The following is a 25524-nucleotide window of genomic DNA, read 5'->3' on the forward strand; positions in this document are numbered from 1 at the left end:
ATCATATTGTTATTATAGGTGCTTTACTGAACTTTATCTGTGATAATCTCGAGGGAATTGATTTTCGACTTGAAGGCGCCGAAAGTACCTACATTGATATTTGTGGAACGAGTGCTTGTAGTTCAGTTGTAGAGAGAATATTTGGGAATCTGTGTTGAAGGAGGCATCTTAGGCGGTATTTATCATAAGAGATTTAATTTTCCTGTAAGTCAGATACACCTATGTCAATTTGAATTAAAAAAAGGTATGTTGACCTGTGATTTACAGGCAAATTCTTCACAAAACAAAGGGCTATTAGGTGTTTGGTAGACCAGACCAGAACTAGATAACATAGGTTACAATTGTACCTTGGGATATGTGATTGAAGTTTCAATTATATTGGTGCTGCAGCTTCCTTAAACTTTGAACAGGAATCCATTATTCCTACCTACCCCTTTTGCTTATGCAATAAGTTTGTTGTAGAACCAAAAACAGTTTAGTTTTGCCCTCAGATACATTGATCCTCATCGTCCATGGTCTTGTATTGTGATTGCCACTGCGAATCTTCGGTATCAAATAAAAACATAGCATCATTTAGTATTTGGTGATCAATAAATTTTAATATGTTTAGATATGTTTACTGGTGGTAGAACCTCCTGTGAGTCCGCGCGAGTAGGTACCACCAACCTGGCTATTTCTGCCGTGAAGCAGTAATGCGTTTCGGTTTGAAGGGTGGGGCAGCCGTTGTAACTATACTGAGACCTTAGAACTTATATCTCAAGGTGGTTGGCGCATTTACGTCGTAGATGTCTATGGGCTCCAGTAACCAGTTAACACCAGGTAGGCTGTGTGCTCGTCCAACCATCTAAGCAATAAAAAAAATTTTTTTTTTTTTGGTACCTGCTTCGAATTTGGGAATTTCATGAAAAATAGCCCAACAACTGTTCACCGGTGTACACAATATTCAGCTCGTTTCAACCGTGACGTCAATAATACGTACCGAGAGGTGACCTACTTAAGCTTAAGCGACCTAAGTTAACGGACTCAGAGGGTTTTTAACTCCAGATACGACCGCTCTCCGATTTGAAGTGCATAATAACGCTCAGATGATTCTAGAAACTAGACATTGTTAAAATGGTAACTTGAAGCTCATTGTGGGATCGCGTCGCCTTGTTACCATTATATCTGATTACATATTCGTTTAATAATAATCAGAGTATCTTTGTTGAGGATTTAACTTCTCTATCTAATCATTTTGACATTCGGAATGTGGGCGCAGGTATTTTTCTCGGATGTGTGTAGCTTTGATGGCAGTGCGAATTCGTAGTCACCGTCATCCTCACATTCACTGACGAATTTCGAAAAGCATATCTCAAGATCATTCAAGTTTTATTTATGGGGTATCCATTAGACAGCAGGCGAAGTATTATGTTCGAATAAAAATTATTAAAAGAACTCTGAAATCCTATCTTATTTATTATTTGCTCTGCTATTGCCTCTGCTTATTTCATAAGCAAGCAGCCAGCAAACAACATGATCAAGAAACTATAACTTGAATAGTGCTAGCAACCGGTCTCTAAACTACGCAGACAGAATAATGCTTATATTCTATTTATTTATTGCATTCAAGTCTTCAGATTGGCATGGCGGGTAAACCTGTAAAGTTTGGTAGGGATCGGTCTTTAGTCAATCGGACACCAAAGCGGGCCGGGTTTGACCACTACTTTATATTAACAAATCGTGCAAACAAGATCAGAGTCAACCTGCTGTTATTCAATGAAGTTGTTCTATTAATTTAACTATCATCTTTAATTAAGGACAAGATAGATGGAACCTTTCTCTTATTTCCAGCTCTGTGGCAAAAGATCGGTACAGAAAAGTAGGGGTTTAACCCTATGTAGATCTTTATTAAAAGGTAATAAATTCGTATCTTGTGGTGGTAACACTTTTGCAACCGATTGTTATAGCTAGAAAGACGATGCGGCTTCAGTAGACAGGCAGACTAGATACTAACCATACAGTGTAAATAGCCCTGCTCACTTCAGACAAGAGTTCGGGAATAACTTCAATTTCATTGAAAAATATTTCCAGCTATCAACCGGTTCTCCGAATATCAAAACCGTAAATTGGGTAATAAATTCCCAAAAACGTAAGCATACCATTAAGAATTAATAATTCCTGAACGCAGCTCATAAACAAATCTTGGGTTCGGCTTCGTGCACACGACCGACATTAAACTCGATTTATGGCAGCACTAACTGAGGTATTGCTGGCGAGGGTTGCCAGGTATTTACATCCCTCATTAACCTTATATTAGAATGTTACCTGGTTGAATGAAGATAACTATTAGTGTACATCTTACATTTACAATGTTAATTGCATTCTTGGCATTCTGCATCATTCATTTGTACCAGTTATTGAAAAGCTAGCTGGTTAGGTATTAAGTATAAAAAAAGACCGTGTGGAGTCATTGGGCATAGACAGGGAGAAATCCATGTTTTAATGTTCCATGACGAGTATTCGCAGGAATTTTTGAGACTCTCATATTCTTTATAAGGCCGCCGATATATTTTTTTAAATATCACATTCAACGTGTTACTGACAGCTGACATTAAGATATTCATGTCGTTGACTGAATACTCATCTAGCCCATGAGGGTTACCTTGTAAAATTTCCAATATATGCTACAAGTTTATTTCTGAATTATGAGGCAATAAATTACATTAAAATCGATATATACATATTTCTTGTTTTATTTAAAATTTCCATTAGTTTGCAGCAGTCAGAATAAGGACTAAAGACATGAAATATGTGTAAAAATTAGAATATAAAAAAAATATAATTTTAAAATAACCTTTTTTGTGGCCGTATATCGGAATGAAGGCGAGGGAACAGAAAGCCTTTGAGCCTCGGATAGCTCAAAGGAATTTGTTGGGTGTTTATTTTGTTTAATTCCCTTAGAAACATACTTTTAGTTTTGGTGAACCAGAAACCAAAGTATATTGATTTACTGCTAAAAATTTTTATTAATGGAATTAATTATTCGACGAAATGACCTTAATTGGAGTGACCAATTTGCTAATTTTGTTTTTCCAAAAACATGTTGAGATCATACTATTCCTCCTATCAGGTACTAAATCTATCCTAACCTATCAGTCGATCTGATAAGCATGAATCAAAAAAAGAACAATGAACGAATGATATATGTACTTAAAAGTGTAAGTACATTTCAAAAATGTATTTGCTGGAATAGTTTAATATTAGAAGGCACACAGAAAGACAACGATGGGTAAACAAATATTAAAATTAAAAAGCATAGTTTGACGATAAGAAATATGCAAAAAATCGTAACATGTATCGTAAAGTTAAAGGTTGAAGGCAGAAATGGTCCACATTACTATGGTTTCCGTAGCGTCACCGAGTAATCGTATTACTAAAATGTGCTTAGAATCACGTGGATTGATAAATCTATAATAATTTTACGTTTGCGAGAATAGCTGATAATATACGGTTGTTGTTTAGTGGTGTGGATTGGGAGAGGCCTATGTCCAGCAGTGGACGACTGTGGGCTGTTGATGATGATGATGATGATGTTGTTTATAGGATAACTAGAAAGTCCCGGCATTTGGCTATATTAACTAACCATTGTTGGTTGGTTGGGCGTTGGTGATCTTATCAAACCCATCTGATAGACAATCTTGGGACACATGATAAAGTATTTTCAGACGTGCCGAATACTTTATAGTTTTCGTGGCCACGGATGACAAAGGTGTTACTCGTCGACATCGGAATGTTAAGCTAACTACCATAATCGTATATTATGTACTTTATTATGTATACAACTCGAAAAAATCGAAGAAAACATTAAAAAAACAACAGTATTTATTTTTATAAATTAAGAAAGTAGATACTGACGTAGTTTGGTGCCGTGTTTGGTGGTAAGAGGTTATTGTAGACATCTACCGTAGACATGATTTTGAAGACCAAGTGACCCTGATTGTTAGTCGTTTAATAATCCTTCAGGCCGGGATGTATGATCGCTTTGCGGTAGAACAAGACAGACGAGTTTTTGTCTACGAAATTAACTGGTGGTAGGACCTCTTGTGAGTCCGCGCGGGTGGGTACCACCACCCTGCCTATTTCTGCCGTGAAGCAGTAATGCGTTTCGGTTTGAAGGGTGGGGCAGCCGTTGTAACTTACTTGAGACCTTAGAACTTATATCTCAAGGTGGGTGGCGCATTTACGTTGTGGATGTCTATGGGCTCCAGTAACCACTTAACACCAGGTGGGCTGTGAGCTCGTTCACACATCTAAGCAATAAAAGAAAAAAAAAATCTACGACATTCTACAACATTCTATGACAACGGCGGGAAGTTAATGTTTAATGATAAAGCAAGGATTATATTAGTGGTAATGTATGGCGTATAATCTAGACTATAAATGGAAACCGAACAACTATTAATTAATTAATTATCATACTAATAAATGAGTTTATAAAAACATATTAAATAATTTATTGTAATTAATTATATTTCAAAATTTCCAAGCAAACATTACAAAATTCCCGTGACCATTTAACACTAGGTGGGCTGTGAGCTCGTACATCCATATAAGCAATAAAAAAAAATATCGGCCGACGTAATATAACTACAACGCTAAGATTGACGCTTTGAAATTTTTGAAAATTACGACAGGAAATTCTGTTAAATAGACAGTTACAGGCCAAACTAATTTAGAGAGCATTTAAAAAAAAACTTATAACTATTATATTTCGTTTAGCGGTTTTAATATCAAATCATTAATCTTTCACAAAACTAGTTGAGTTACAGGCGCCAACTTCAAATCCGCGTTTGTGTTTTGTAAAATTAACCTCTGTACGGTGTGTGGTTATAAATAGGATGTGTTCGTTTTTGTTCCAGTTACAAATAGAAGCTGCTGCAGGCGAGGGTCCAGGGCCGCCGGTGAACAACAACAGCGACGGTGCAGTGGCCAGCACGCCCCGAGACGACAACCACAACCCTGGACAGCCGCCCCCGGCCACAGCCCGCGCTGCGCCACTCACGCCCGCCGGTCAGTACCGATTTCTTTACTAACACTTTCTTCTTCTTCTTCTCAGTCGGACGCTCTTGTCAGAGTGGTTGTGGTAGCGCTGTATTTGTAGCTTGTATTTGATGTATTTGATGTATTTGTAAACCGATTTGAATATCTTTAAAAGTCTTGCGTTGCGATAATAAACAATTTTTTATTTCCATCCCGCTCGGTTTTCTGTTACCCTATTACTATATAATCATATCATATTCGACGCTTGAAATACAAACGTGACTAAGCGACAATGCGTGAACTTTACAGTAGACTAATTTAAAGTTGAAATACCTGGTGGTAGGACCTCTTGTGAGTCCGCGCGGGTAGGTACCACCGCCCTGCCTATTTCTGCCGTGAAGCAGTAATGCGTTTCGGTTTCAAGGATGGGGCAGCCGTTGTAACTATACTGAGATCTTAGAACTTATATCTCACGATGGGTGACGCATTTATGTTGTAGATGTCTATGGGCTCCAGTAATCACTTAACATCAGGTGGGCTGTGCGCTCGTCCACCCATCTAAGCTATAAAAAAGAAACCCTGAAAAAAAATCTATTTTAACGGATCTAGCTGTAGGATTGAAATCATTTTAATAGACCTAGAAAAATATATTTTTTTGCGCATCGAATATGGTTATTGCCTATCATTTATGTACAAAGCAGTTATTGTCGCTTAGTCACGTTTGCCTTTCAAGCGTCGAATTATGCAATGCTGTACTTCTATATAGCATTGTAGGAAGTTCGTTGAGTTTCACTACAGGATGTGATACCCGGTCTATTCAACATCGAGAAGAAAACGTCGCACACTTAAAATATCCGGGCACAGGAAATTATATGAGATGAGAAATGGCGTAGACAGCGTTCTCTGTTTTATTGAAATGAAAGCTTGAAATGGAAGCCGGATCAATAGCTCAAGACCGACTGACTGACCAATTCGGTACTGACAGTTGTACCGAGGGTCGTGGGTTCGATTCTCGCCTCGGGCAAACATGGATGTGATGATTGATGTTGTGATTGTGTGATGAACAAGTTTGTTTGCTCTTTGTCTGGGTGCTTATTATCTATATATGTATATATTTATTAAAAAACGTATATAAGTATGTATGTATGTCAGTCTCTGGTAGCCATAGCACAGGGATTTTTAAATTGAGGTCTGATGACGTGCGTGATTTGTTCCCAGCTATTTATTATTATTATTATTAAGACTATATTGGTCGCTGTGTACTTCATGTTTGACTGCTGTGCAGCTGTGTTAAGGCAGGCAGGAAATATCTTTGTTAAGGATTGGTAGTCAGAGTTTGGGTGGTCTTTTTTTCATATATATTTCAGGTGTCAATAACACAGGAGAAAATCGTAGCTCAGTGTAGGGTAGGTAGAAAAATACTATTGTCTTGATGAAATCCAGTAGTAAACACGTTTTCTTATTTATATGGCTCAATATGGCACGTCTCTCAAGCCTTTGAAATATGACGCATCTATTTGGGTTCATTGAGTCGATCTATTGAACATAAATTAGGCAAAGAGTGCTCATTCGTGCGAACGGATATCTTGATGATACACTTTTATTTGCTATATCTTTAATTTTTAGTAACAAACAGAGGCTTGTTCGTTTCGGTCTAAAAATCAATTTGAATAAGCCCATCAATCATGTAATCACTTTTCGCCGAAATCTCACTTGACCGAGTTACTAAAGCTGTATTGTATTGGTTTCTAAGGGAAATGAAGTATTTTTTTCTGCGTTTTCGTATAGAAAAAACTACGACCGATGTAATTTATCTATGGGAATGTTTTTACTGGTGGTAGGAACACAGGTAGATAGGTAGGTACCACCACCCTGCCTATTTCAGCCGTGAAGCAGTAATGTGTTTCGGTTTGAAGGGTGGGGCCGTTGTAACTATACTGAGACCTTAGAGCTCGTATCTCAAGATAGGTGTTGGCATTTACGTTATAGATGTCTATGGGCTCCCGTAACCACTTAACACCAGATGGGCAGTGAGTTGAGGATTTCCTTACGTAATTTTTATTTATTATGAAAGATAATTGTAGTAACAGATTGTAGTTAATTTTGTTTCTGTGTAGCAGTACTATTAAGTAATTGTAGTAGTCCTAGGGTACTCCGCGGGTACATAAGAGCCTCACAAGTTGTCTCCACCTCACCCTGTCTGTGTAGCACAATAATCACTATCAATAAGTAGTTTATTGATCAGTAAATATCTGAATTTGCCCGAAATACCGAATCCGATAACTTTCAGATCTGACATCACCGTACAAAGTAATCAGAAATATAGTGTTACAAGAATAAATAAATAATAATTTACGGGTGGTAGGATCTCTTGTGAGTCCGCACGGGTAGTTACCGCCGCCCTGCCTATTTCTGCCGTGAAGCAGTAATGCGTTTCGGTTTGAAGGGTAAGGCAGCCGTTGTAACTATACTGATATCTTAGAACTTATATCTCAAGGTGGGTGGCGCATTTACGTTGTAAATGTCTATGGGCTCCAGTAACCACTTAACACCAGGTAGGCTGAGAGCTTGTCCATCTATGTAGGCAATAAAAATAAAAAAAATAAAAATCCGAAAAATAAGTAAATACATTCCTATAAATAAACATTTTTTTTTTCCATATCTCTAAGTTGTGAATCCTTTATTTACCCCTCTACGATCGTTACAATTAACATTACATTACATAATCGAACATTAACAATAATTGTACGATACTTCGTACAATTATTGTTAAGGTTTTTAATACGAAAAACAATTTCGTCTCATCAATTTCGCTGCGAAATAGTTCTTATCCATAAAAACAGCATTTCATTCAACTAAGCGCCTTATCAAAAACACAACAACACAAAACTGTGCGCTGATCGTGCGTAACACTCAGGCGTTAGCAAAGGATACGAAATAAATTATATATTTACAAATAGTTAGGTATGTGAACTTCATAAAACAACTTTTATATTTAATATATGATTGTAAAAGAACATTTTTGTGTCAGACGTTAGACACTAGCTGTTTTTTTTTAATTTCTCATATGGGTGGACGAGCTCACAGCCCACCTGGTGTTAAGTCACCCACCTTGAGATAAGAGTTCTAAGGTCTCTGTGTAATTAGTTACAACGGCTGCCCCACCCTTCAAACCGAAACTGCTTCAATTACTGCTTACGACAGAAATAGGCGGGGTGGTGGTACCTACGCGTGCGAACTCACAAGAGGTCCTACCGCCAGATGTGGTAGGATCACCAATGCCAGGAACATTTCCTTGAGTATCGGTGCCTACTCACCTTCAGTTGAGTACAGATTGTATAAGTCGTATGCTAGTTTGCCTATCGAAGTAATAAAAAAAAAGAAAAACATGGCGCTGTGCTTTGATAGGTTTCGATAAATATTATTAAAATAAAGTGTATTAAACTACTTTTTGTATTCGATTTTGTGTAGGAAGCTAAAGAGAGTTCCTCGAACAAGCCAATTATTGTACATGTTGATTCGTTGGCTTCCAATTCATTTAATAGTTTCATTCATTTATATGAATAGTTCGGTGTTTCCATCCGAGGCTCAAACAATTAGACAACATTGCTCGGAAATTGTTAGTGTTCCGAAACTTCGCTGTCAGTTAATTATTTTGAATGGCAACTTTATACATTAGCGTTAGATAATTATTAGAGTAATGGAGTTTTGTATGAGTTCTCCATAAGTTTATAGCGTTATTTCAAGTAGCTACTTAGGTACAAAGAACCCAAGAAATGCAAAGCTTAATTATACATAGGCTTTAAATCAAAGTCTCATTTTCTAATAAATGAGTCGACTATTATCAAAGCCGGCAATGTGACTTTTGGATAATTATTGGTAAATCAGAAAAACGAATTATTGACTTTGTATTCCATTGGCAGTCACAAAACTCTTCTGAACGACATCTTAGATAAATAACAGGTTAAGTATTAACCTTTATTTAATGCAGGTTTTGAACCGTATTCTTTGAAGGAGACGATTATATTCAAATCAATCTGTATTGACATATCCATAACATTTTTTTGCACAGATTGCCACCTTTGATAATAGACGACTCATTAATGTGTTTGAGCGTAAGCCACGGCCCATTTTGTATTTATTGGTCTCGGGTGACCAAGATGTCACAACATGAGGTCGATTTAATTGCATAAATATAGGTACTTACTTATTGGGTTGGGATTGATGTCGCTACGATGCTAATATTTGCTTTGAGAGCAAACTTGACTCTTGTTTATTTAAAGTTGTTTAGTGATTCATTGTTATAATTTAGCCATGCATTAAAATTCGATGGGAAAGTTATAGTAGGTACAATCACTAAAAACGTAATGCCTCAAACGCGTGTCGTAGTCAATCTAATCGGAACTTCTTAATTATTCATTCGGGAAGCTCTTTAGAATTAAGTATTTAATTATGCTGATTGAATAGTTTTTAAATGTTTTAAAATCATCCTAATAAAGATTAGGTAATCAAGATAATCGGTATTCACCTCAACAACTTTTGTTTCTCCAGTTAGGATCTTACAATTACTTTTACTAAATTTGTCTTTCTTTCCTTAATGTAAAATTAAAAAACGATAAATCAATACTAAATTTGTTGTTTAATGTAAATTCGGTAGTAAAATTTAGATTCATAAAATTTTAATACAGTTTGCGATCTTAAATTATTATAAAGATAATTTATTGGTCAAATGGAAAAGAAATGTTCAAAACCTTGACTTTGGCCATTTATAATTTAAAAAAAAAACACATAAATGTATTCTCTCGCAACACAAGTCTACCAAGTGAAAACTGTTCTCTGTTTGTTTGGTGAAAGACGGTAGGCAGCGGCTTGGCTCTGCCCTTGGCATTGCTGAAGTCCATGGGCGACGGTAACCACTCACCATCAGGTGGGCCGTATGCTCGTCTGCCTACAAAGGCAATAATAAAAAAAAAGACAATATGGAAAATAGGTGAGCTTCAGAAAATGGGTGTAATTAAAACAATCGGGAATATTTACAGCAAACTTTACGCGCTTCTGGTATTAGCAATCTAACACTTAAATAAAACAAATAAAAATTGACATTACACAAAACTGTTCGTATTGCATAATTAAAAAGTGCACATACTGAAAAAGACGTAACGTGATTACGAAAAATAAAAAGCTTAATGTTTCACGATACAGACAGTTCGTGACAACATAAAAAGAAACTTGAGACATTTTAAAACTCTAAAAACGCTTTTATAAATCCTGTAGGTACGATGCACACAGTAAACTAGTGTAAAGCTATTCACAATTTTCAAATTATGTATTTTGTATTCCTTTTTTTTTTATTGCTTAATTAGGTGGACGAGCTCACAGCCCACCTGGTGTTAAGTGTTTACTGGAGCCCATAGACATCTACAACGTAAATGCGCCACCCACCTTGAGATATCAGTTCTAAGGTCTCTATATAGTTACAACGGCTACCCCGCCCTTCAAACCGAAACGCATTACTGTTTCACGGCAGAAATAGGCAGGGTGGTGGTACCTACCCGCGCGGACTCACAAGAGGTCCTACCACCAGTAATTACGCAAATTATAATTTTGCGAATTGTAATTGAAATAGTTCCGGGAGAAGAAAGCTGGCCTGAGTCAGACCTGCTTATCAATACCACTAAAAAACTCCAGTTCCTTTTTTCTAATGTATTAAATTACATTTTCTAGTGCATTCATTCATTAAAATGAACTGACTCATGGATTTCGTTGGGACGAGGCAGTCCGGGGAACAGCTGTAAGCTGAGCTGACTTCGCGTTATAGCTTCCCATCCTGGAGCCTTAGTATAACATCGAGTATTTTATGCTTAGTCAACGAATAATATTTTCCATTTACTTTATACATTTACACACATTCAAGTTACATTTAATTTTCAATACGCTTTTATTAGCTTCAGACGTATGTATGTATGTTGGTAACGGAATCTTTGAAGATGATTTTCACCCCCTTCAAAACGTCGGATTAACTCGAAATTTGGTATACTTATTGAGGACCGATGACAATTAAATATTTACATATATTTTATATATTTAATAATAAATTTAAAAAAATTGAAAATCAACTAAAAAATTTAATTTTATTGTAAAAAAGCGTGGGGTGTTTTTCGGGATATTATCAAAATAATCCTTCTACTCATATCTGTTCATAAAACTGTATATAACTTTTCAATTGTGAATCTTTGTGTATTTCTGCGTACTGCAAAGAATCATAATAATACTTTTTTTTTTTTTTATTGCCTTTGTAGGCAGACGGGCATACGGCCCACCTGATGGTGAGTGGTTACTGTCGCCCATGGACTTCAGCAATGCCAGGGGCAAAGCCAAGCCGCTGCCTACCGCTTAATACTCTCCATAAGCCTCGTTTGAAGATGGACATGTCATAGCGCTCGGGAAACACCGTGGAGGGGAGCTCATTTCATAGCCGGATGGTACGTGGCAAAAAAGATCTCTGGAAACGCACTGTGGATGACCGCAGTGGCTCCAGGTAGTATGGATGAACTCTACTCCGGTGGCGGGCGGTGCGATGGTAAAAACGAGATGCTGGTATCATCTCGAACAATTCCTCAGAGCACTCCCCATGGAACATACGGTACAAAATACAGAGGGAACCGAAGTCCCTCCGCAGACCCAGAGGCTCCAAACGATCCGAGAGAATGGGATTATCGACAATCCGAACGGCCCTCCTCTGTATGGAGTCAAATGGAAGAAGCTGGTATTTGGGAGCCCCGGCCCAGAGATGGGAGCAGTACTCCATGCGAGGCCGGACTTGTGCTTTATAAAGCATATAAAGTCTTTGTCCAGGCGTGAAGTACCGCTTCGCTTTGTTGAGGACTCCCAGCATTTTGGACGCCAACTTGGCTTTGCCTTCCAAATGACTCCGAAACTGGCATCGCTCGAAATGTCGACCCCAAGTATCCCGATACTCTCGGAAGGTTGCAGGGATACTCCTTGGAATTGCGGCGCCATGACAAAGGGGTCCTTCTTCGCAGTGAACGCGCAAACTTTTGTCTTTATCGGGTTGAATTGAACCAAGTTCAATTCACCCCATTCGGAGACTCGCCCCAGAGAGTTCTCCACTTCAGACACAAGTTTTGATCGTCTCTCTTGCACCACGCTCCGAGAGAGACTCTGATGGCCGATATATCGCGCATCCCCCGTGCTATCATCTGCATAGCAATGCATGCCATCAATAGACAGCATGTCATTGATATGCAGGATGAAAAGCGTGGGGGAGAGCACCGAACCTTGTGGAACGCCAGCGTTAATGGTCATGGTATCAGAACAGTCACCGTCTACAACGACCGTGATGCTCCGCCCATCCAAAAAGCTAGCGATCCACTTGCAGAGACCCTCGGGGATTCCGTAAGATGGTAACTTCGATAGAAGTGCCCTATGCCAGACCCTGTCGAAGGCCTTCGCGATATCAAGGCTCACAGCAAGAGCCTCGCCCTTGTTCTCCAAGGCTTGAGCCCACCTGTGAGTAAGGTATACAAGAAGATCGCCAGCTGAGCGACCGTGACGGAAACCGTACTGTCGGTCACTGATCAGCTGGCGATCTTCAAGATACTTCAGGAGTTGTGTATTTATAATTCGCTCCATCACCTTGGAAAGCAAGGAAGTTATCGCGATAGGCATGTAGCTCGATGGGTCCGACCGGTCACCCTTCTTGGGGATAGGGTGGACGTGGGCGGTCTTCCATGAAGACGGAACCCTGTTAGTGCAATAAGAGAGGCGATACAAACGCGTTAGCGCAGGTGTCAGCTCAGGGGCGCACGTTTTCAAAACCACTGCGGGGATGCCGTCTGGCCCACTCGACTTATGGACGTCCAGGAGTCGGAGCTCCCGCCTGACTGCACACTGTGTGAAGCAGATATCCGGCAGGGAGCTATCACACCGGGGAATGTTCGGTGGTGTGGCACCCCCGTCGTCCACAGTCGAGTTCGAGGCGAAGAGTTTGACCAGAAGGTCAGCCTTTTCTTTCGCGCTGTGGGCCAGAGTGTCATCGGACTTGCGCAGTGGTGGGAGACTAGACCTGCAGAAGTTTCCTTCTGCAGCTTTGGCGAGCGACCAAAAAGCACGGCTCCCGGAGGGATAGCTCTTCAATCGCTCGCCAACTCTAGCGACGTGCTCCGACTTCGCCTTGGCAATTACCTTCTTGTAGGACCTGGAAGCGGCGTTATATTTCCGCCTTTCCCCTAAGATGTTAGGATCCCGACGTCTCCTGGCATTATCCCATGCGACGTATGCGGACCGCTTGAGGTGTGCAGCATCCCTGCTGGCATTGTTATACCAGGGTCTGCTGCGACCCCCAACGGGCACTTCAGAGGAGGGAATAAACAATTCCATCCCCTGGAGCACCACGTCTTTAAGACGGTCCGCACAGACGTCAGGATCAGCAGAGGAAAAGCAGAACCGCCCCCATGGGTAGGATGCGTAAAATTCACGCAATCCATCCCAATCTGCTGACATATACCGCCAAACTCTTCGATACCTGGTCGTCGTTCGACGATCAGGACGAGAGAGTGGTACGGCAGCACGAATAAGGCAGTGATCAGACGATCCAAGCGGAGCGTCGACCACCACACTGTATCTGGCCGGATCTGTGGTCAGCAGAAGGTCCAACAAAGAAGGCTCGTGCCCCTCGATATCTGGGACACGGGTGGGCTGTGTCACCAGTTGGGAGAAGCCGTAGGCCAAGGCGAAATTGTAGGCAGTCCGACCCGGGAGGTCAGTGGTTCTGGACCCCAATCACTCTTGGTGGTGAGCGTTAAAGACTCCAAGAACCACCACCTCCGCAGATGGGTACTGCTCAAGCACGCGGTTAGTCCCCTCTTGCACGTGCTCAAACAGAGCTGAACCTGCATCACTGCTGTGGGACCTGTACAGGCACGCGTAGATTCGGCTATGGCCCCCGTGATCTACGCGCAGCCACAAGAGGGACAGGTCCCGTTGTTCGAGGCCCCGAAGACGGCGACAACAGACATCAGCCCGGACGAATACGCACACCCCGGCTTTACGCAGGAAGTTGTGCTCCAATACGTAGCCGGGGTATTCAAGGTATGAGGTATCATCCGGAGCAGATATCTGCGTCTCCGTTAAAAAAAGCAGGGCAGGCTGCGCCGTCTCAAGGTGGTGGTGTACGGCGTCAAGGTTGCTATGTAGGCCCCTGACATTGCTGAAACCCACATTAAATGTGGAAGGGGGACCGCCTGTGAAACCCTTTTCTTTTTTTTGTCGTCTTCATGATTGTTAAGTTTTCGGAGAGTAGGATTAGGAAAGGTAGGATGTTGGAGGTGAGATCGAGGCATCACCTGAATGAAGCGCGGAACATAGTACGTGCTCGACCACGGGTTGCGTGAGAGACTGACGCAGGGCATGGAAGGGCCCCCAGTCCACTCTGCGTGCGATCGCCGGGATCCACTCCGGTCTCCGACTCCGGCACGACGACCGCACGACAGGATTTTACACCGGTTGGCGGGACAGCTTCCCGGGGCGGAGTTTAGTAGAGACACCCGGGTTCAGGTCCCCTACTGACCGGCGGGCGGCAGCGGGTACCGTTTCACTGGGTCTCCCTATACCCCCGTCAAACAATCACGCCCCGTGAGTTCGCACGCACGTCTGCTACGCAAGTTCCAGGCGTCACCAAGACTCAACCCCAACAAGGAAGGGGAAAGGGAAGGGATAGGACTGGCTCTCCAACCCACACGCCGGAACACAGCTAGGCTATTTGGCGGCGGACTCTAGTTGGAGGGTGGTCGCCAGCCAGTCGGACTAGGTCCTACCACCGGTTATGTTTTCGGCTCCCGTTTAGCACCACCCAGGGGTCACTTGTAGGGAATCGCGGGTTAAACCTACGGAAGCGGGAAGCACCAACCCCCAAATACTTTTCAGTGGGCCGCGATTCTCTTACAATGCTCTTACTAGGATTAGTGTTAGCAATGTCGTCAGGTTTAAGCTCCGTGAGCTCATTTAGGTACTTGTTAGTTTACGCTCATAGCCTCAAGGATATATGCTTAGGTAGGAAAAAACTTCAGGATACTCGTTTTTTTTATATTTCTGCCTCCAAAAGTGAAATGTTTAGAGTTGGGGAAAAAACAATATCTCAGTAATAGTGATGTACAAATGTCTGTACCGTAATAGAGATAAGAACGATTTTAATTAGAACTCAGATAAATCTCGCGTTATTTTCAATAAGTTTTTATTTATTATTGTTTACTGCACGTGATGGATAAACGAGTTACCTTGGTTTAAACTGTGACCCCTTGGAGACTATAGACATCACATAAATTTTTTATCATTACAATTATATTGTTTTCATAACATATTTCATTATTATAATACAAAAAAAGATTATATCGAATGGAAAATACCAATTATTTCTGTTTTATATTGTATCCTGAGTTATCTATATACATATGTGAACCATTAGACCATGTAGAGTATTGATAGAAGAGCTGCTCTGTCATTTATCTTAAGAGTGCCGTCCTTCAGGGCTGGAAATAGGTCAACAGGGCACCGCTCTTAATTGGTACGAGAGAAAAAACTGCGGAAAATTTATGATGATACAGCATAGATAAATAATTCTAAAGATGGCTTCATTTTTTTTAGATTGTAATTTTTAATTTTTTATTTTTGCTTAGATGGGTGGACGACCACACATCCCACCTGGTGTTAAGTGGTTACTGGACATCTACAACGTAAATGCGCCACCCACCTTGAGATATAAGTTCTAAGGTCTCAGTATAGCTACCCTACCTACCCTACCCTTCAAACCGAAACGCATTAGCTACTGCTTCATGGCAGAAATAGGCGGGGCGGTGATACCTACCCGTGCGGATTCACAAGAGGTCCTACCACCAGTAAAAATCAAAAAAACTTAAAAATCAATTTCAATACACATGAATGAATTCAACGGCAATATACACAACTATTACTCAGATGATAATTTTATTTCGTTGATTGTGATTCAAAAATCAAATTGAATCGATTTTGATGCAAATTCTACGAGATAAATATGAAAAAATCCGTAACGATTTATAAAATCGTGCCGAGGTAACAAATGTACAAATATACAACGAAATTAATCCTTCTTTTTGAAGTCGGTGTCGGAAAATTACAAAATTACATTGCAAACTTCTAAATATTAGGAGTTTGCAATGTAATTTTGACGGTCTTCTAGTTTTACTGAAAAGGCTTAACACGTCTTACGATACCATAGTATTAACTGAATGTTGGATCAAAGAAGGCTCAGTTATAGGTCAACTGGATGGCTATACGTCACATTGCTCTACTAAATATATTAACCAATCCGGTGGTGTAGTCATATACGTTAAGGACACATGGAGAGCCGTAGTCAGTGAACCCGAGCTCATGGACGCAAACTGCTTACTAGTGAACATTCCAAATGTCCTACAGTTATTGGGAATCTATCGCTCCCCCTCGTTTCGAAACGGAGACGCCTTTATAAATTCACTTTCTGATGTAATCACTCATATGGCTAGTTCTCAATGCTCAATCATAGCTGGAGATATGAATATCAACATTAACGATAGTGATAGTTGTTCTGAATATCTAAACCTGTTGGCTCAGTCTGGATATAGGTCAGCAATCGACATCCCTACGAGGAACAATGCTATACTTGATCATATATTCGTAAAGACTCGTGTTCAGTGTGAGTCCATCGTTTGTTTGTCGTCCGTAACGGACCACTATCCTGTAATGATCGGATTTGCGAAAAAACATCAGCCTTCCCAGAAACGCATCAAACACCTTATTAAACTTGACTATGACTCTATCGAATCAGAACTGAAAACAACAAACTGGTCTACAATTCTAGAATCATCCTGTCCCACAGACGCGGCAAATTCCTTTATGTCTATCCTGACCACCGTCATAAAGAAATGCTCCAAACGGGTGAGTACTAGTCGCTCACAAGCCAATATGACGCCCTCAAAGCCGTGGATGACACCAGGTTTAATCAGATGCTCGGTTCATAGAGACAAATTACATTTAGACGCAAGAAACTGTCCCAAGGACGATCCCAAAATCACAGCCTACAAACGCTACAGAAATTTTTACCGACACCTTCTCCGCAAACTTAAAAATGAGTACGATCAAGACCAGTTAATATCTAATCAGAATAACCCTAAAAGGCTCTGGGAAACTATTAAACGCATTACCCATTGTTCGAAACAAAAAAGCAATACCTTTGACTTATGCAACATATCTTCAACGGTTAAGGACTCGCTGAATTACTGCAACAGCTACTACACCTCTGTGGGCCAAAATCTAGCCAACAATATTCTCACAAAAACAAACGAATCTCAGAATTCCCTCGCTACCCAAAGCAACAATTCATTATCCCCATCACAATCTCTATTTTTCCACCCTACAAATACTGATGAAGTAGAAAAGTTAATCTCACAACTAGATACCAAAAGCGCTCCAGGATTAGACAAAATCGGAAATTACCTCATAAAACGTATTAAAACCCTTATTTTAACCCCATTGACTAGAATATTCAACCTGAGTCTCTCATCGGGCATTTTTCCGGAAACCTGGAAAGAAGCTTTGGTTATCCCTATCCACAAAGGAGGCAATTCCGATCATCCAAAAAACTACAGGCCCATATCCCTACTCACTTCATTTTCTAAGCTTCTTGAAAAAATCGTAAACAAACAATTAACAGCATTCTTGGAATCTAATCGCCTAATCTCAGAGCAGCAATATGGCTTTCGCCAGCACAAATCAACCGAGCAAGCAGTCTGCCTTCTCACTAACTCTGTTTGTAAATATATCGAGGAGGGCAGATGCTGCCTGGGTGTCTTTCTTGATCTAGCAAAAGCTTTCGATACCGTTTCAGTTCCCATCCTTCTGCGCAAATTAGAAAACATTGGAATTAGAGGACTTTGCCTTAATTGGTTCTCAAGTTACCTCACAGGTAGAAGACAATGTATAAAGGTAGGAGACCACATCAGTGACTTTTCTACGGTTTCCTTCGGAGTGCCCCAGGGTAGCATTCTTGGACCTACACTATTTCTGGTATACTTGAACAGTCTGTCACATATTAAAATAGACAATGCGAACATAATTAATTACGCTGACGATACTGTCATAGTTTTCCACGAGTCCTCCTGGGAAAGGCTCCAAACTACAACACAAAAAGGCCTTCAAGTAGTTGCTGACTGGTTAAATAAAAATTTACTGACTATAAATCCATTAAAAACAAATTACATCTGCTTTCACAAAACAGTTAAATCAGCCCCACCTCCAAACTTATCTCTAGCGATACATTCTTGCCAAAAAAACAATTTCCTTACACCAATTCTTCCATGTGATTGTCCGGAAATACTAAAAGTTAGTTCTACTAAATACTTAGGCATCACTATCGATGAAAAACTTACATTTAAAGAGCATATAGGCTCTACTACTTCTAAAGTCCGGAAATTAATTTTCTCCTTTAAGTTGCTCCGAGACGTAGCAAGTTTAAACATATTGAAATCCATCTACCTCGCCCTATGCCAATCCATACTCTCATACTGCATCCTGGCCTGGGGCGGAGCAGCCACTTCTCATCTAATTACCCTTGAAAGAGCTCAGAGAGCAGTATTGAAAACTATTTTAAAGAAACAATTTAGGTATCCCACAGACACTCTCTTTAAAGAATTTGGGGTCCTGAGCGTGAGAAGAATATTTATCCTTAGGGCAGCCCTTGATTACCACAGAGAAGTTCCTAAAATTACCAACATCAAAGTTCTTGCTACAAAACGCACTCCTATAATCCCGACGCCCTCAGTTAGGACGGCTTTTGCTCGTCGTTTTAGCTCCTACATGAAACCTTACTTATATAACAGACTCAATAAAAAATACAAAATTCTTAACCTAAATTACGAAGAAGTTAAAAGAAAGTTAATAAAAGAACTGCTTAATTGGTCCTACTCTTTTTCGGAGGACTTTCTGAAATGCATTAAGTAACCCTAAACACGTACTTATGGTAAAAATCATTACACCTATTCCTTTTCTTTTTATATATATATGTGTATGTGTATGTATGTATATGTATATGTATATGTGTGTGTGTGTATATATATATATGTATAATGTTTCGCTTAACTATTTTGATTTACTTGTATATTCAGCACCGTTATTACTAGTTTTAAGATACTCCTGTAAAAAAAACTCTCCACGAGACAGGCAGTGCCTAGTGTGGAGAGTTTTTAGCAAACTGTTATGTGTAAATGTATCATGGTTAATAAATAAATTATTATTATTATTTTATTATTAAATGGATCCGTTAGCAATTATGCACTGGTGAACCTAAGCTTATCTGGATGGATTACTAAGGTTATTGTCTAGGCAGTAACCGCACCGGCCCATTTCAACTAATCATAAGCACAATCAAATTAATATAAATGTTGAAAAAAAAATTCGATTCAATGGATTTAATCAAGTAAGGCTAGTAAAGAATCTATGCAAACGAAAACCGACGTGCGTCATTCAACGTTATAAGCGGATTGGTTCGGACAGCTTGGTACTAGGGTTGACACTTCTTTCTATAAAACTGCATATTAGGATTTTTCTTTCTAATTGAACGCGTTAAGTTTTATTTATTCCTAATGCGATTATTTTTAGGCAAAGATTACTTTCAATAAATTATCAGAAATTGCAAAATAGAAGTCGAGACTTCAACAAAAAAAATACACATAAATATATGGAGGTACGTATAAAAGGAATTTACGAAATTGGTTTGTGAAACTTAATCTTAATGTTGTTGAAGTTATTGTCCTTCTGGTTTTTCTCAGTATCTAACAACAAACGAGCTAATAATCTACCTGATTGAAATCAATTGATATCGGCCAAGGAAACTGATAAAGTTAGAACTCTTAAGCCGGCTTCCTAGTCTTGTTAGCAAATTAGAAGTAAATAACTTTTAGTAGATAGGCTCACGAGTCCCCTGCTGTTTAGTCTTTATTGGAGCCACCTTGACATTAAATAATATAATAATCAACTATGAAATAATAAATTAAATGAAAAAGGTATATTATGTATTTGTATTATACATGTATTATATTTTATGTATATACATTTCTTAAAAAAAATTACGGTTATTTCTGCCAGTTGCCATTACTAGGTATGATTGTCTAATAGACAAAACTTTTGAGATCATGGCAGATATAGGCAGAGTGGTGGTACCTACCCGTGCGGATTCACAAGAGGTCCTACCACCAGTTAATAGCCAACCTACCAGAAGTTCTGCCGTGAAGCAGTAATGCGTTTCGGTTTGAAGGGTGGGGTAGCCGTCGTAACTATACTTTTTTTTTTTGTTTTTTTTTTTTATGGCCTTTGTAGGCAGACGGGCATACGGCCCACCTGATGGTGAGTGGTTACCGTCGCCCATGGACTTCAGCAATGCCAGGGGCAGAGCCAAGCCGCTGCCTATCGCTTAATACTCTCCACAAGCCTCGTTTGAAGAAGGACATGTCATAGCGCTCGGGAAACACCGTGGAGGGGAGCTCATTCCATAGCCGGATGGTACGTGGCAAAAAAGATCTCTGGAAACGCACTGTGGATGATCGCAGTGGCTCCAGGTAGTATGGATGAACTCTACTCCGGTGGCGGGCGGTGCGATGGTAAAAACGAGATGCTGGTATCATCTCGAACAATTCCTCAGAGCACTCCCCATGGAACATACGGTACAAAATACAGAGGGAACCGAAGTCCCTCCGCAGACCCAGAGGCTCCAAACGATCCGAGAGAAACTTAGATCTTAGAACTCATATCTCAAGGTGGCTGGCGGCATTTACGTTATAGATGTCTGGGCTCCGGTAACCACTTAACACAAGGTGGGCTGTGAGCTCCTCTATCCATCTAAGCAATAGATAAAAAAAACATCGGGAAATAACTGGAGAATTATTTACCCAGTAATTCAGTTAAACAAAAGATAATTATTTTGTCCGTTCAACCCTAGATTTGCTTTCAAGTCATTTTTATTTTTACCAAAAAAGTCGCCTTTCATATACGTTGGGCTTTTGTGTACCGAAAATTTGAATTGCTTCTGTATAATGGATAATAACGTAAAAAAAAACTTTTATAAGGACTTACTTGGACCATTGAAGTTATTAAAAATTTTAATTAATTTTTTGTGATGGTGACAAAACATTTTTATTTTTTTTATTGCTTAGATGGGTGGACGAGCTCACAGCCCACCTGGTGTTAAGTGGTTACTGGAGCCCATAGACATCTACAATGTAAATGCGCCACCCATCTTGAGATGTAAGTTCTAAGGTCTCAAGTATAGTTACAGCGGCTGCCCAACCCTTTCAAGCCGAAACGCATTACTGCTTCACGGCAGAAATAGGCAGGGTGGTGGTACCTACCCGCGCGGACTCACAAGAGGTCCTACCACCAGTAATTACGCATTTTATAATTTTGCGGGTTTGATTTTTATTACCCGATGTTATTCCTTCACCGTGGAAGCCAATCGTGAACATTTGTTGAGTACGTATTTCATTAGAAAAATTGGTACCCGCCTCGAATTCGAACACCGGTGCATCGCTTCAACACGAATGCACCGGACGTCTTATCCTTTAGGCCACGACGACTTCTTAACTATTATTGTTACTATTGATTATTACTGTTCAAAGACTCTGGTTATGTTATTGCAGAATCGAATTATCGTATTAATAACGAAGATGGCGTCGCGATATTACGATCACGACTCTCATTAGAGGCGGTTTGAAAACACGCGAAACCTCAATTAATCTTGCACGAATATTCCCGTTTTAATTAATGCGTACGGGACGACACTTGATTAGGCTCTTGTTGGCGGGGCTTTGATTAGACGAACACTTTGTAATCAAATAATGTTTGTCAGTTTATCGAAATAGAGTGCTACAGATTGCTCTCGTCCTAATCGAGATGATGCAATTTGCGGAGTTTTAATTAATCTAGTTTTATGTCAATGCACGATTCGCGACTTAAAACAAAATGTCGTGTCTATTGTGCGCATAGTTTTTAGAGTTTTTTTGCTTTTTTTCTAACATTAATTACTTAAGGTTTTGATTGTTTAAAATAGTTTAAATAGGTTCGAACGTTAATATTATCGATAGGTAAAGTAAAGTTTACCTATATTAGATCGAAAAAAGTCAGACAAAATGCGAATTACTCAACGATAAAAATTATTTATATAGAATTTACACAGCACATTGCAACTCCGGAGCAGGTACGGGTAGGTTCGCTATGCCCCTTCGACCCATCTTTTAAGGTACTCGATGGCTTACAAATCACTCTGGTTTTCAGTAATTTTAATATCAGGGTCGTGAGTACGTCTACGTATCTACAGCAATTAAATGGAAGCTTGTGTTAAAATAACACAGAGCCTCATGATCTCAGAGATCTCATGCCTGTATTGAATCCTCTAGTCCAGTTACCTCACTGCTGAGGGTCGTGATGAACATGTTTGGACAGGATTTTATTTTTTATGGTCTTTCCAGCGTTTCCGTTCATTAGCCGTGTAAAGGGCTTCGTGGAATGGGGTTTCTAGTGCGGTGCGGATTTGATCGAACTAAATAGTCGGGCTGTGTCCGCGCGGTCTCTTTCCCTCTATCTTCCCTGTCACGAATAGTATTGGATCCTAGTACTTATTAATTACCGTTTCCACGTTTGCGCTGACCTCCTAATTTAATTCCAGAAGCACTGAAGCTGTACGGCGAAAGACTAACGGAATGGGAGAGGAACGAGATAAGGAAGTACCCTCAGATCTGGTTCCTTGGCTTGGAGTCCAACAAGGTACAGGCTAGGTCCAACCTGCCTAACAATTGCGGGTTCGACGATGAAAACGGGAGTTATAACAAGGTCTGTATCTACGGTTAGTTCCTTCTATAACAGAAATATTGAACAACTAAACTTATTCGATGCAAATTTTATCTATTTAAATGAATGATCCTATTTTGCATCTCAATTACAGAGGTGTCCGTAGTTAGCTTTGTATGTTTAGTTGTTGATATATTTGCATGTGATCAATCAGAACTTCAACTACTTTTGCCTCAATTTATTATTGAGTATATTTAAGCTTCTAACTGGGTCAAATTAATACACGTTTTTTTATTGCACAAATAGTGGACGAGCTCACGGTCCACCTGGTTAAGTGATTATCGGAGCCCATAGACATCTACAACGTAAATGCCGCCACCCACCTCGAGACATGAGTTCTAGGGCTTCAGTTTTTACAGTACAATACAGTATAATATTAGTGTCTACTTGTCTAACATTAGGTGTAGTAAATTTTATACATTTTGTTTTTTTGTTATTTAATAACAGATTATTAACACTAAACCAATGTACCACGCGCGAGATAGCATCATTCACATCGTCATAATCTTCCAAATGTCGTTTAATTTTAAACAATAATGATGTATCATCAGCGAATAATACGACCTCGTGACGGGTTTCAATAAACTTAGGTAAATCATTGATATATACAAGAAATACGAAGGGACCCAATATGGAACCCTGAGGAACACCCATATTAAGTAAGACACCGGAAGATCTCGTTCCTTTAACGTCTACCTTTTGGATTCTTCCGGATAAATAAGATTTAATAAGTTCTAATGAAACGCCCCTAATACCATAATGGTGTAATTTCCTCAACAATGTATTATGCTCAACACAATCAAAAGCTTTAGATAAGTCGCAGAAAACCCCAAGGGCATTATGCGACTCTTCCCAAGCCTGAAAAATATTTTTAATGAGATCTACACCTGCATCAATAGTTGACCGACCTCTAGTGAATCCATATTGTTTGTTATGAAGCAGGTTATTGGAATTGAAGTGGTTCAAAAGTTGTTCCAGAATAATTTTTTCAAAAATTTTACTCAATGTAGGTAGTACTGAAATGGGCCTAAAGTTAGAGGGGTCAAAAGTACTACCAGATTTAAATAAAGGTATTATTTTACTATATTTCATTAGATCAGGAAACACACCACCATCAATACAGTCATTAAATATTGTAGCAAGGTAAGGTGCAATTATATCAATAATGGATTTTATAACATTAATTGAAATTCCCCATAAATCACCAGTTTTCTTAATATTAATGAGCTTGAAATTATCAATTATGTCCTTTATATCAATATTTGTGAACTTAAAGTTAACACTGCATTTATCGACATGATTTTGCAGTAATGATTCGGCGACGGTAGGAGATGAAATTAAAGATTTTGTGGTAGAAGCTGGGATATCAGCAAAGTAGTGCTCAAAGGCACACATATGCAAGTTAGCGAGTAGGCTTAGTTCTGCAGCGTTTGCGGTAAAAAAAATACGAATGTATACTAATGAAGATACGGCACGCCTGGTTTATTTTAGTTATTTTCATAGTGTTATGTCCTATGGCATTTTGCTATGGGGCAATGCTGCCGATGTCGAAACGATTTTCATCCTGCAGAAGAGGGCTATTCGTGCTATTTATAATATGCACCCGAGGGAATCCTTGAGGGACAAGTTTAAGGAAATCAAAATTCTAACTTTAGCGTCCCAATACATTTTTGAAAATTTATTGTACGTGCGTAAAAACATTGAAGAATTCCCCAGAGTCTGCGATTTGCACAATGTGAACACTAGGAACAAACATAGGCTTGCGTTGCCGGCGGCTCGAATTAAGAAAATAAGCAACTCTTTTAGGGGGCTGGGTGTACAGCTTTTCAACAAGATCCCACTAAACGTTCAACTACTACCTGTTCATAGATTTAAGAAAACTGTTAAGGAACGTTTGTGCAACAAGGCATATTATAAAGTTAAGGATTATTTACTAGATGGCACTACGTGGGAATGAGGCGCTCGCTCCTGGCCTTTTCATTTTTCATTATTATTATTATTTTTTAATTGTATTTTTTTGACTTGTTTTTTCTTTTATTGTGAATATTTCTATTTATTTAAAAAAAAAGAAGAAAATATTTGAGAAAAAACAAAAAAAAAAAAAGGCCGCTGAGTTTGTTTCGCCGGTTCTTCTCAGGACTGTGGCTTTTTTTGGAACCGGTGGTAGAGTTAACATTGTTATTTGTATTTTGACATTCAACAAGTGTGTCATCTAAGTTGAAATAAATGATTTTGAATTTTGAATTTGAACGGTTGCCCCATTCTTTAAACCGAAACGCGTTACTGCTTCACGGCAAGTGGTTATCTGTCATTGCTGCTGTCGATATTTCTTCTAGTTTGGACACATTTATATCGTACTAACACACTCGTTATTAGCTTCGGCTGGCGAATGTACTTAAATGCAACCATAATTCTTGATGACGTTCTGATCTACGCAACTCAACAATGAAGCAAGTCTTTTGTACAAACTCGTGGCTAAGCGTGGATTCTGAGCAGACGTGAACGCATTTCATGCTGCGTAGATTTGATTTTCAATAAAACGCTATCTAGAATCATTAAGATAGATAGCAGTTCTTGCTT

At 39.5% G+C, this 25524-nt stretch overlaps 1 protein-coding gene across 1 annotated transcript in view; it reads left to right on the plus strand.

The window, feature by feature from the left end:
- Positions 1-25524, plus strand: part of LOC101736056 (dual specificity tyrosine-phosphorylation-regulated kinase 2) — a 71471-nt gene that overhangs the window by 10113 nt on the left and 35834 nt on the right. The window contains exons 3-4 of the mRNA XM_062677104.1: positions 4899-5049; positions 22763-22926. Of these exons, the coding sequence (XP_062533088.1) occupies positions 4899-5049; positions 22763-22926 (315 nt within the window). The remainder of the gene's footprint in view (positions 1-4898; positions 5050-22762; positions 22927-25524) is intronic.

This window comes from Bombyx mori, chromosome 4, assembly GCF_030269925.1.
Source record: "Bombyx mori chromosome 4, ASM3026992v2".
Lineage (NCBI taxonomy): Eukaryota > Metazoa > Arthropoda > Insecta > Lepidoptera > Bombycidae > Bombyx > Bombyx mori.